The sequence below is a fragment of the Crocuta crocuta genome, unplaced genomic scaffold, assembly GCF_008692635.1.
Source record: "Crocuta crocuta isolate KB4526 unplaced genomic scaffold, BGI_CrCroc_1.0 scaffold457, whole genome shotgun sequence".
NCBI lineage: Eukaryota > Metazoa > Chordata > Mammalia > Carnivora > Hyaenidae > Crocuta > Crocuta crocuta.
This window is the reverse complement of record NW_027531318.1, coordinates 1,537,105-1,550,948: the sequence shown is the minus strand read 5'-3', so window position 1 is coordinate 1,550,948 and position 13,844 is coordinate 1,537,105. Positions and strand designations below refer to the sequence as shown.

General features: G+C 36.5%; 1 protein-coding gene across 26 annotated transcripts in view; it reads left to right on the top strand.

The window, feature by feature from the left end:
* Positions 1–13,844, top strand: part of CREM (cAMP responsive element modulator) — a 70,799-nt gene that overhangs the window by 42,336 nt on the left and 14,619 nt on the right. For 13 of the 26 annotated variants that reach the window (XM_077771734.1, XM_077771731.1, XM_077771727.1 and 10 more), the window contains one exon: positions 7,372–7,560. The exons of 8 other annotated variants lie outside the window; for them this stretch is intronic. In XM_077771734.1, the coding sequence (XP_077627860.1) occupies positions 7,372–7,560 (189 nt within the window). Of the gene's footprint in view, positions 1–7,371; positions 7,561–13,290; positions 13,392–13,844 lie in introns of those variants that run through there. 5 more of the 26 variants (XM_077771747.1, XM_077771746.1, XM_077771742.1 and 2 more) reach the window with 4 other exon arrangements.

Sequence of the window (13,844 nt, the reverse complement as noted above, 5' to 3'; positions counted from 1 at the left end):
TTTTGTCTGGCCCAGTGGGAATGTATGGTGTAAGTTTTAGAACTGTAAATCAGAATTTGCCAGCTGATATGCCTCTGCAATGTAGCACACAGGTATGGGAATGTAGCGCCTTGTGCCCTCAGTCCCCCAAGAGTGGCTGGCCAGGGCGTGGAGCTGCTGGAGACTCCTGGCTATTCAGGTCTGGCCTTGAGCAGTGGGCTGTATACATACTATCAGTTTCTGTTTGTGATGTGATAGGGAAAAGGTTGGAAATTATTGATAAAATAATGCTAAGACATCTGAAAGTTTGGGGGGCAGTCTAAGATGCTGTCATCTTAAACCTTTCTCTGGCATAGCCCAGTGCTGCTTTGGAGCTTATAGAAGTGGTGATCTCTTTACAAGTGATATAGAAAGGGGTGCTGTCATTTATTTTGCCTAGTTTATTAGCTGAAAATTTGAAGTTGTGAAAACATTGGGTTGAGAGAATGTTGGGGCTACAGATGATGTGGAGGAGGCACTAACTGGATCAGAGAGAGAAGCTTTATTTTCCCATCTCAGGTTCTTTGAAGTGAGAATAATACAAAATTGCCACACTCTGGGGTTAGTGTGAGGGCAAAAGGAAATAACAGGTAAAAATGGGAGAAAGCAGACATGCTACTTTTGATACAAAACAGCTGTAAGTTAGCTATGGCAATGTTTCCTTCATGGTCATTAAACTTTTCCCTCCGGCGAACAACAGAGCCTTTATTTCTTGTGCTCTGAGTGCATGCGTTTGTGGCAGGAGCTTGGCATGAAACATCCTTGTGGGTGCCGGGTGGTAGGAGTTGAGTCAGGAGAAGAGCAAGTCAAAAGTTGAGAAGTTAGATGTTTATCTGTTTGCCACATTAGAGGTCATGGACTGTCTTTTATTTAGGTTTCTTAATCTGGGCCCATACAACAGATCCTGGCAGTTATTTTAATTAAAAGCTGTGGTTGTTGTCTATGTGCCTTTGGCAGGTAAAAATTACCAGTTTTATTGGTTCATGAAAAGTGATACTACCTTTGTTAAAAATGCATCTCTTAGACATTTAGCGACACTTGCTTAGGTTGATAATTCTTCTGAAAGATGAATACTAACATTTAAAGTTTTTAGAAGACATTTACTTTCATTGGAAGGTAAATGTATATTTACACATAGATAAGATCCATTTTCAGTAATCCTATTTCTTAGTAGGAATAACTTAACAGATATTAATGCTTTCTTGTTGTTCCTGGATATCTAGAAATAGAAACAATTACTGGTTTTTAGACGAGAGGAGTTTATTTTACTAGAATTTTTGGAGATTCATCTGGGTATCTGTTTTCGAGACCCTTTCATAAGCTTTTACTGTAGTGTTTTTTAGGTTTAATTCTTTCTTCAACTTTTACTCATGGATGACTTTCCCCCAAACTTTGCTTTGGTTTTTCTTTCAAAGATTATTATTATTACTTTTTTAATGCTTATTTATTTTGAGAGAGTGTGAGAGAGTGGTCGTATGAGCAGGGGAGAGGCAGAGAGAAAATCTTAAGCAGGTTTCACACCCAGTGTGAAGCTCAACCTGGGGCTTTATCCCACGACCCTGGGATCATGACCTGAGCTGAAATCAAGAGCTGGTCACTTACCCAGCTGAGCCACCCAGGGTCCCCTCAGAGATTATTATTTTAGAGTGCTTATTTTTAATGTGGTGTAATGAGTTAGTTGGGGTTAAAAACAAAAAGAAATAAACTGAAGGGCTTCATGTGTCCAAGTTGAAGAAATAAAATACAAATTAATGTTCTTTGGCTTTCCCATATGCAATCAGTTATATTTTTAATAATCGAAAGTTAGCTATTTGACAGAAGTTGGCCTTACTGTTTCAACTTATTTTTTTAATCACAGAAACTAAGAAGTGAAAGTTAGAGTAGGCTACTCCCAGGGAGTAGTAAAAATAACTCTAAATAGGCAAGGATTCATTATTGCAACACCAGGCAAGAGCTACAATTGCAAAATCTTTACTGGAAGTACAGATCTTAGTGATAGGTTTGTTGTATGCCGGTTAAAGTCATTCTAGCGAAAGAAAATCTCATATGTCTCAAGAGAATATTTCTGGAAGATAGTATTCAGATAATCTAAGAATTAGCAAAGAATATTACTTGTGCCTAAGACATTAAAGGTCGCCATTAAATGGGAGTCATAACCATATATCAAGTAAAAGCAACTAAAGACATTTAAATGTTTGTAGTTTCTTAATTCATTAAATTTTCTCTAAAGACAAAGTTTTCCCCCCTAATCCCTTACTCTGCTATACCTGACCTCTTCCCTTACCAATTAAAGATCCAAGATTTTTTTTTTTTTCTAAATGTCCCTTGTCTCTGCTTGCTCCTACTCTATTTTATGACAAACCTTATTAGAATGAGTCTCTGTTAACTCATCTTTACTGGAATTCTTACACATTACAGGTAAGTGGCTCAGTCCAAAATCCATTATAAAAAGAGATCTATGTAAACTTTTTGGGCTGCTTAAAAGAATTCAGAATTCTCAGGAGACCTCTCCTGTGAATAAACACCAATTCCATTCTTCAGAAAAGGAATTCGCATGATAGGTGCATATTCTAAAGGTAATGCAGTTGCATTTATAATTCTTAGTAGTGACTCTGCTTAAATGCTCCCAAGGTAGCTTTCAGAGCAGACATAGAAGGTATCTGCTTAATGTAAATCTGGCTGCTTCACCTTGGTGTTGCTGTTCTTGCTATGGCATGAGGCTGTTCAGCCGTGTGCATCTCTTGGCTTTCACGACACAGGTCCTGTTCTGTGCTCCCTTTTTAAATTTAAATCTGAGAACTCACTGGCTATGGTCTGCTGTTCTTTTTTAAAATTAATTCAGTGAAATTTATTTACAGGTTTTGTTTTTTTTGCAATTTGGAATAAAGATGGCTTTAAATTATAATTAAACATTTACATGTTTACATGTTTGAATTAGCTCCTACATACAAGTTTAGTATTATAAAGATGTTAGTATCAAGTGGAAAGGAGTCAGATGAAATCTTAATTTAACTGAATTCTACTCCTTCCTCTTTTGGTCATGAACTCTTTTTTTTTTTTTTTTAATTTTCCACCCTTATTTATCTTTCTCATCTTCCTTTATTGATCATAAAGACTTTAAAATATTACTTAAAAAATTTTTTTTAATGTTTATATTTATTTTTGAGACAGAGAGAGACAGAGCGTGAGCAGGGAAGGGGCAAAAAAAGAGGGAGATACAGAATCTGAAGCAGGTTCAAGGCTCTGAGCTGTCAGCATAGAACCTGACACGGGGCTCGAACTTGTCAACCACGAGATCATGACCTGAGCCAAAGTCAGAAGTTCAACCAACTGAGCCACCGAGCCGCCCCTAACATATTACTTTTTTAAATTACTATTTTTTTTACCAAAATTCTCAAATCTTCATCCCACACATACTATTTTCCTTCCTTCTATGATATTAATAACTCTAGGGGAGGAGTGCTCAATGGCAATGAGTAGAAGTCACAGATTTTTAAATATAGGAATCATTAAAGAACTTCATGCCTAGACTAGTTGATATATCATACTGGTTACTGTTGTGTATGGTCAGTTGGGGATGGGGAAACCATACTTGTGTTAATATGGATTTGAAACCAGATACCATGACTGTATAAGGATGAACACAGAGACATTTGTATAACCACTAAAACCACTTTAGTAGAACAATATATAGTAAGTTAATGAATTACACTCTGTCTAGACAAACTCTTAATATAAGGTCAATGTGCTCAACATTCAACTGCATATAGAGTGACCTACTTAATTTTGGGGTATAGCTTACCTGAGACTTTAGGAGGAAAAAAAAAGCTAACTATGACAACAGAGCCTAACCTCTGCCCCCCAGTACTACTAGCAATAATATGCTAGCAGGCTTGCATCAGTTAGTAATGGACATTGAAGTAGAATTTAATTGATTATATAATATAGCTGTTCGATTTTAATTCAGTTTGGACAGTTTTATCAAACTAAGGTTTGATGATTTAAAAGAGGAATATCAGTATGCATATAATCTAAAATAAAAACACTTTTAATTCTGCTTGAGCCCCAACCAGTCTTCATGGACCACCATGAACTCTTCATTGTGATCAGCAGTGTAGACACTGATAGAAGCTTTTGTGCCCCACATGCATGTGTCATTCTAAGAAAACATGAATAAAGCCTAGGCCCCCAAAGTAAAACTAGTAAGAAATACAAAGGTATTTTAACTTCACTGGTTACTAGTGGCCTTCATAGGGGCCTATCATTTTATGAAAAAATGGTTAGCCAGACATATCTGGGATTTGCTTTGAAATACTCTGGACCCCCCCAAAAAAAAAAAAGGTTGGGAATGAGTGGGCAGGGAAAATAGAAAACACAAAATTCTTTGTACTTTTATTTGCTAGAAAATTTACATAAGTTAATACGTAGGGGCTCTTGGGTGGCTCAGTCAGTCAAGCATCTGACTTCGGCTCAGGTCATGATCTTGCAATTTGTGGGTTGGAGCCTCACTTCAGGCTCTGTGCTGACAGCTAGCACCAAACCTGGAGCCTGCTTCGGATTCTGAGTCTCCCTCTCTCTCTGCTCCCCTCCTCGTGCTCTGTCTCTGTCTCTCTCTCAAAAATAAATAGTAAAAAAAAATTTTTAAAGATAATTAGGTAAAATGAAAGACGTAACTAAACTCAGTTAATTTCATCTTACATTTTCCTGGTATTTAATTTATCTTGATATGTGTTTACTGAAAGCACATATTTTGCTATCCTTGAATATTTATTTTGTAGCCTAAAAGTTTCTTCTTTTAGAAGAAACTAATTCTAAAACACCCTAATTCTAGTATCCTGAAGCACTGGGAAATCTTTTTAATTGTCAAATGAGAGGTAACATTTTGAATGTGAAGATCCTCTGCCATTTGATAATGCCAAAATCAAGAGAGCCTTTGGTATAAAAACTAAAAGCCAGGTTAAAGTACAAGACTTATCAGTAGAAATGTTTTCCCCTGGAGCTAGGGGTGTGTGTGTGTGTGTGTGTGTGTGTGTGTGTGTGTGTGTTTAGCTTTGTTTTCCACATCTAATTCTATAATGACTTGACCAGAAAATAAAATGCTGAGAGGAACAGATTCTTGATATATCAACTTTTCACAATATGAATGCAAAGAAGTTTTGGTTTGAATTATGAGGAAACATTGAAAAAAATGAGAAAAATATGAAAAGAAAAAAGGGTCTTTGTTATCTATTTCATGTTCTTACCGTCAGCAGCAACTATCTCGCCTTAGATTTTTTTTACAGAAAGCTATTCCCAAAGCTTGCTCATTGTATTGGCATTGAAAACTAAGTTCTGTAATTAGAATTTGAAGCCATACTTTACTGAACTCTTCTAGATTCACAAGTGGCTTAGTTGTTAATGATCTAGTCTGTCACAAGGAAACGATAGCCATCATTCAGCCTTAGTGCCTGCTGTCCGCTCGGCTTTGTGCTTCTCCCACACTGTGCTTACGTCGCCTGTGCCTCTTCTTTCTAAAGCACTAAACTACCTTTCAACTGAATACACCCAGTCAGATATATGATAACGTATGAAATTCATTCACGTCCTGTCGTGAAGATCTGAGGAAGCAACATCCCTTCTTTTTCATACTTCTCCTTTAAGTAGGCATAGTTAGGTTTCTTCCAAACCCTTTTATTTATTATAAGGGTGAACCCTGAGACCCTTGAAATCTTATTTTTAAAATGTGTATGAAGAGGTGACTGGGTGACTCAGCTGGTTAAGTGTCCGACTCTTGCTTTCGGCTCAGGTCATGATTTCACAGTTTTTTTGGATTGAGCCCCATGTTGGGCTTTGCACTGACAGTGTGGAGCCTGCTTGGGATTCTCTCTCCCTTTCTCTCTACTCCTTTCCCCCGCTTTTTCTTTCTGTCAAAAATAAATAAATAAACTTTAAATAAATAAATAAAATAAAATGTGAACAGAACATAATGCTCTACATGAGCCAGATAAACAAAGGGTTATTACGTGAGTTTCTCAGCCTCAGCACTGTTGACATTCTATAACTGATTCTTCACTGTCTGTCAATCATATTGACAGTGGCCTGTCAAAGAACAAAAACACAGAGAATGCATCTTGCTGAAACCTTTTGAAAAATGTTAACCCATCTTTCTCTTTTAGTCCCTAGAACTTCATGTCAAGGACGTAAAGACTTGTTACTCTTTCCAGTAATTCTGACAGGTTTATACAATGAGATCTTCGTCTAAATGGGCCTTTGCTTAGATACTGTAGAAAACAGTAGAAAATAAGTTGGAAATATTGACATACACTTACCCACTACTATAACATTCCTTTAGGGCATTTGCATTGATTTATAGGCCTTGTGTTATTCTGACGTGCTGTTACCTTCATTGTAAATCTAGTGAGCAGATTTATATGTGATTTTTTTTTTGTAGGGTTCTACTTAACCTCTGGTACTTAAACTAAAACATAGGGTCATACTGTTTATGTTAAAGTATACAGAAGTCTCAGATATTTTAACAGTAATTGAAATTGACTTAGAATTGAATTAGCGTGGAATTAAAAAAAACCCCTTGATCAGTTCTTTGGAAACTTCTGGTTAATATGTTAACTTTTAAACATGGCTGGCAGGTCTCGGTGTTTAGAGCAAATCTCCTGTGAGCTGCAGTTATTCAGGACACTTGTATGTCCTGAGGATGATAGACATAAATATTACAGCACAAATTCTTTCAGTAGTTAGTTTTTAAGATCCTTCCCAATGTAACATTTTATATTTCACTAATCTCCTCACGTAGTCAAAATGTTGAAGGTGACAGTTTTGTAGACCTAAGCTTTAAAACCAAAATATATAGTTTTATATAGGTTCCATTAAAAACCACTTTCTTTTGATAAGTTAGAAAAGTAGTTAGCTGAATGAAAGTATAAATTCATCATAATCGTGATGCTCGATGGAATATCACTGACCATTTTTTAAATATTAGAAGAATGCTATTTATCTACAACTAAAAACATCTGGAAGAATGGAGAAAATCAAAAAGCTGAACTTTCTCCTTGTCTGCATCTCCACTCTTCCTCTTAAATAATTTAGTTGAATGGATGCCATGGAGGAGGGGAAACTCCATGAGTTCTATGTATTTCAAATAATTCTGAATATAAGATATTTTCAAGTGTTCCTGAGCTTTTTGAGAGTGTTTTCCCATGAATAAGGATCTCCCTATCAATTCAGCATAGGGAAATGAGGGTAACTTGAGAATGAGAAGCATTGGTAATTAATAGACCCACAGCATATTCTTCCAATACGGGATTATTAAAAATGAATCTTGAAATTCTCTAATATTTCTTTTCTTTTTCTGTCAAGTTGCTATAGCCCAAGGTGGAACAATCCAGATTTCTAACCCAGGATCTGATGGTGTTCAGGGACTACAGGCATTAACAATGACAAATTCAGGAGCTCCTCCTCCAGGTGCTACAATTGTACAGTATGCAGCACAATCAGCTGATGGCACACAGCAGTTCTTTGTCCCAGGCAGCCAGGTTGTTGTGCAAGGTATATTTTATTAATCTAATACATTTAGAATACACTGTATCACACCATTTAGTGGTGATTTTATAGTTTTCTGAAATATATAGGAAGCAGATTGGGGGGGGAGGCACTTTAAAAGGCTTAAAGAAGGAATATCTCAGTACATTAAAAAGTTAAATTATATGATTTCCTACTTTTTAGCAGGCTTTCAGGGTAGCATGATGGGGAAAAAAGACTTGGACACTTGAGAGGATTTTTTAATTAATTAAATACCCTTCATCTGGGGGTTATAAATGTTGTACCTAATATATACTTTTATTACCTGGTCTCTGCAGATTTACGTATCGGGTGCGTGGTGCACTGAATTGGGGGTTTTCCCCAGATGTTACGCTCAAGTCTGAGTTCTAGACATCTCATTTCCAAACAAATGCTGATATTTGTTTTCTCTAGACTGTTGCATCCATTCTATTTCATGTGGAAGTAGTGAAATAAACCAGTTGGGATGTAGTCCTAAGCTTTTAGGGTAACCTAAGATTTCAGTTAAATTCAAGTTACACGTTATTTTAATATCATCCAATTGTGCTCATAATAACTATAATGTATTTAATACAACTTGCAAAAATCCTATATTTTAATTTAACAACTCTATTCCTCTTGGCATTTGCTTAGGATATTTGATGTAGCACTGATTTTAAGGGGAATAGTATTCATTCTTTTGGTTTGAAAGTCTTACAAGTATGGAAAAAAAAGCAGATTCTGACTGACAAGTCTCTTGATAATTAACTTTACTCTTAGGTGTTGTGGAGGGTAATGTGGACTATAATAAAAGTAGATGAAGAACTGAAGGGGTTCATTTATGGAGTAAAAAAATTCATAGTACTTCCTTGGTACTTTGTTTACTTTATAAAATCAAAGCCATCTGTTTTATTTCCCACTATTCCCATGAACCCTCTATGTCTAAACAAATAATCATAAAGAATCATCATGTCTTCTAATTTATCATTTTTATATGGAAAACCCACTGTAAACCTGATATTTTAACATAAGAAGAGCTTTAAAAATGTCTTGTGTTTTGCCTAGATAATACAATAATGAGTTTTGTGCTTTTGAGGTTTTATTTAAGAAATCTCCTTCTGTAAGTCAAAGACATTTTTCTACATTAGTTATAGTTTTATATATAGCTTTACTTTTCATATTTATGTCCTTAGTCCACCCCAGGTCCACTTCTGTATATAGTATTAGGTGGGAATTCACTGTCATTTTTCTCCACGTAGGGAGCCAGTTTTCCCCTACTAATGGTTTATCCTTTCCCTGTTAACTTAGGGGCAATGTTAATTCTATAGTAAATTCTCATGTATTCTTGGATCTGTTTCAGAACTGTCTATTCTGTACTATTGGTCTCCTTTCTATATGCCAGTACCATACTGGTTTGTTATCTCACAGAACAAGTTTCCCTTTTTTATATTAAAAAAAAATTCTATTAGTGCTGATTTAACTTATGTGACCCAGTATTCTTCCATATGCATTTAGAACAAATTTGAGTTTCTAAATAATAATATAATAACAAAACCGACAATGAGCCTGCATTTAACTTATAGATTAATTTAGGGGAAACTGAAGTCTTTTTTTTAATTCAAATATAATTGACATATAACATTTGTACACCATAATGGTTTGACATTTGTATAAAACACAGTAAGTGATCACAAGTAAGTCTAGTTAGCATCCGTCACCACACAGTTACAAATTGCTTTTTTCTTGTGATGAGAACTTAATATTTAGTCTCTTAGCAATTTTCAGATAGACAACATAATACTATTAACCATAGTCACCTGTACTATTATATATACTGTACATTATATCTAGAAGTTTGTACCTTTTGACCCCCTTCACCCATTTTACACCCTCCCTGCCAGCACCCTCCTTCCCATTTCTGGTAGCCACTAGTCTGTTCTCTGTATCTATGAGTTCTGGGTTTTTTGTTGTTGTTGTTGAAAATTCCACTTGTAAGTTCTATCATATGGTATTTGTCTTTCCTTTGTCCGACTTCACTTAACATACTGCGCTTAAGTTTCATCCATGTTGTCACAAGTATCAGGATTTCATTTTTTTATGTATAATAATCCACTGTGTGTGTGTGTGTGTGTGTGTGTGTGTGTGTACACCCTACATTTTCTTTATCCACTCATCTATCAATGGATAGCTAGGTTGCTTCCATATCTTTGCTATTGTAAATAATGCTACAATGAACATGGGGGTGAATATATCTTTTCCCGTGAGTGTTTTTGTTTTCTTTGGGTAAATACCCAGTAGTGCAATTGCTGAATCATAGGGTAGTTCTATTTTTAATTTATTGAGGAACTTCCGTACTGTTTTCCATAGTGCTACACCGATTTACATTCCTTCCAACAGCATATAAGGGTGAGGGAGAACTGAGGTCTTCATAATGTTAAATTGATCTGTTCCAAAACACGGAGTGTCTCATTTATGTAGACCATATTTTAACTTCTTTTAACAGTTTAAAATTTTCTGCATGGATGTCTTTCATATTCTTCGTTAAGTTAGTTCCTAAATGCTTTATGGTTTTTGTTGCTATTATGAATGATTCATTCTCTAGTAGTTGCTAGTATAGAGAAATATTACGAAATTTTTAACAAGTTTTTTTATTAATCTTGACAACCTGAAAATTAATTCTAGTAATGTGCATATTCCTCATGAATCTATCCTTGATAGCATGTTAATGTTTATATCAAATACTAGTAAGATGTTTCTTTCTTCCCTTTCAGTCTTTATTCCTTTTGTTTTCTTTTTGTCTTTTCCTTCTTTACCTTTTCCTTTCCCTTTTTTCCCTTTTCTTTAAAATACTGGTGGGTAGGAGTTCTGCTTCTATGTTTAATACAGGATCACTGGGCATTCTCATGTTCCTCTCTATCGCCTTCCATTCTGTCATTCCTTTGAAAGGTCACAGCGATTTGTGCGTTCTCAGACCTTTTCTTGATTGAGCCCTCAGCAGTATTTAACACAGTCGACTTCTGCTTCCTTCACTTCCCTGATCCTGTTTTCTTACTGTTTTTTCTTCTTTCTCCTACATCTCTTTCAGTCTCTTGGTTGGTCCAGTCTTCCTCTGCTCATCTCTTTAGTGTTAATGGTGTTAGTCAAGATTGTGTCCTGGGCCCTCTTCCATCTGACTTGAGCACTCTGCCTGACCATGGCTTCACTTCACGGTGACCATGCCCCTGACTCCTGCTGACTACGTAGAGGTTCCACACACACCTCTTGACTTTTTAAGACCAAAACCACATCCATTTTCCCCACCCCGGTTCTCCCTTGGTTTACCTCATTTCAGTAATGGACTACTGTCCAGCCTGTTGCTTCAGACTAGAAACCTACATGCCATCCCTTCTTCCTCCCAGCCAAACCACACATGTCGCCACCCCTCTCCACTTGGGCTGCCCTCATTCTACTTCCTGCCGCTGTCCCCTCTGCCTTGTCATCCCCTCTGCCAGGTGGCTGCCCTGAAGCTGGTAGTTGTGGAGCAGCTTCCTGATTTTCCTAATCATGCCAGACGTGGCAGATCCCTTCTTGGCCCAGTTCTTCTGAGAATTGCTTCTGAAAGTTCAGTCTCCCTTTCTTCATCCCTCTCAGTAATTCTGGGAGCTGCTAATAATCCTTAAAAACAAAAGTCTCTGCCTCCAACATTTTCTTTTTTCCATGACACTCTCAATTCTGCAGTTCAGAGTGGTATTTCTAAAATTCAGATCTAATCATGTCAGGCTCCTGTTCAGCATTCCTTAGCGAATGTTACTTGTTAGACAAAGTCCAAAATCCTGCATGCCCAAATTGCTGCTTGATCTAGGCCTTGCTTCCTTTACTAGACTTCTCCCTCTTTTGTAAGGATTTCTTTCATTTCCCGTGCTGTGCCACGCTCTCTTGCCTTCCCAGGGCTTCACACTTAGTCATTTGCCCTGACAGGAACACTTAGGCCCGTCATTTGCATTATTCAGCCTTCATCTTAGATAGTATGTCCTCCAGGAAGCCTTTCCTGATCCTGCAGATCTGGTTCAGATAACATGCAGTCAGTTCCTACTGTACCTTCTTAGGCCATGTGTGACAAGCTTAGACAAACTCCTGTTTGGATAGGGATCCTTAGTACCTAGCATAGTCCCTGGCATTTGAGAAATGTTTAATAACCATTTATTGAATGAAAGTGAAATGTTCCTCTTCTGTGAAAATGTTATTAGTTCTGTGTGCTGGTTAACTGAGTTTAAAAGGTCCATGGAATGTATTAAAACTTCACTAATAGCAGTAGTCAACCAAACAGCCAATTTCCTTCTTTCCTTTCTTTCCTCCACCCTTTTTAATACCAATATCTATTGAATACCTAACTGCCAATTAGAGAAATTAGATTAAAATCAACCTGAACTTTCTGAAATTGGTAATAAAATTGACTACTACCCTTGGACCCAAACCCTTAGGTAGGGCTGGGATGGAAAAGATTCTGTCATGGAGCCTCTGATTGGGATCACTGTCTGCATTGATCTCCAGACCTTAATCAGATATCTTCAGTTCATGTGCTCTGGAGAATTACTAGAATCATGAATAATCCCTGAAGTTCCACTTCCTAAATATCTGAGTTTAAAGTCCCCATCTTTATTACAAAGTGCTTAATTGAATAAGCAAAAATATGGTGGAATGCCCTTTCATTGGCATAAGGTTAGGTTGAATTCTAATCATGTAATTGAATGGGTTTTATTCAGCCCACTGGTAAAGACAAAAGGTCTCAGTGCCATTCACTTATTTTTGTGCAGTAGACATGCAAATCATTTCTTTTCCCAGACTATGGTCTGTTATACGGAACAAGACCTAACTTTTTGTCTAACCTTGCCATTGTTAAATCCCCTGTAATGATCTAGCTTTTCATGTACTGAACATTCATTAACTGATCCAAATAACATTTGACATTAAAAGAAAAATTATGAGTGGTAATTGTGATTTATTTATGAATTTTTTTAAATCCCCAAATTCTTTTCAGGGGATTTTAATTTCCTAAAATAATTGAGCCTCATGAAACTACTGTTTTTGTAGATCAAAAAGATCAAATAGCAAATTCCTGTGATTCAAACTCTATGGAAGAATGCTATGTAATAGTTGCTACATTTGGCACAGTGAATTTTTTAAATGTTAGTATTTATTCCTTTTAAGTGAAATTAGCAAATTATGTGTCACCTTAGGAACAGCTGGATTTTATCGTGCTGTAGCAAATAACACGGCAAGTAAAACTGTGTCAGGTGAACAAAGGTGGCTGGGTATTTCTTTCTTGATGAATTTAGAAGTGTCTCAGAAATACATTTCTCTGTATTTCACAATGTTTTTCTGGGCTGATTGTCAGGTTTCTGTTGTTTTTTTAATCTCCATGGTTTTTTTTTTCTCCTATGAATTACGAAAAATGTAGAGCTTATGCCCTCTTTGTTTATCTAGAAACCTGGGATAGAACAATAATAAAGAAGTTAGTAGCTCCAAAGGAAAAAATCTTGAAACTTAATTCTAATGAGACATTTTTTTTTGCCAGAGCCCACCCATCTCAACAGATTTCTCTGTAAAAATAAGAAACAAGAACATTAATATGGTTTATTACAGGAAGGGTTTTTATAGGGCTTTGGTTTCATTGAGCACCTCTGTGACAAAGCAAATTGATGGCAGTGATAGGCTAGTGATGTCATTGTGATGTCAGTTACTCCTACTTATCCTGCACATGCTTGCTAGTTTGGAACAGTGTATGTGGGCCTGTGATAGGGAGGCAAGACAGTTCTGTATGCAGAAGAAGCCCATCATGGCTGTAACTGGAGATGAAACAGGTAAGGATTTTAAAGAGAGATGTAAATTAGTTCTGATTTTTTTTTTGAAGTTTAGAAAAATTAGGAACCTCGGTGTATCAAAAAGTGCTAATTTTCTAGGAGCTGAGGAGTAAGAAATTTCCTTTAATATGTATCTGTATGTACTCAACACATTCTGTTAAGGCATCTCAGTGTAAGGGCTTCTCTGCTCAGCATATATGCTTGTTTGATCAAGGCAGTAATCCTGTCTCTGGTCTCCATATACTGCTTTGCTAAAATAAGCTGTTACTTCGTCTGCAACCTGTTGCAAATCCAAGGCAGCTACAAGTCAAACATATGTACTGTTCAACTTGTAAAAAATTAAGCTTCCGATTTCATTGTAAACGTTGCTCCAAAACAGAATAGGAAAACCCAGCGTGTTAGGGGTGTTTGCGTGCCTACTGGTTTCTTTCCTCCTGTATTTAAAATGGTCTG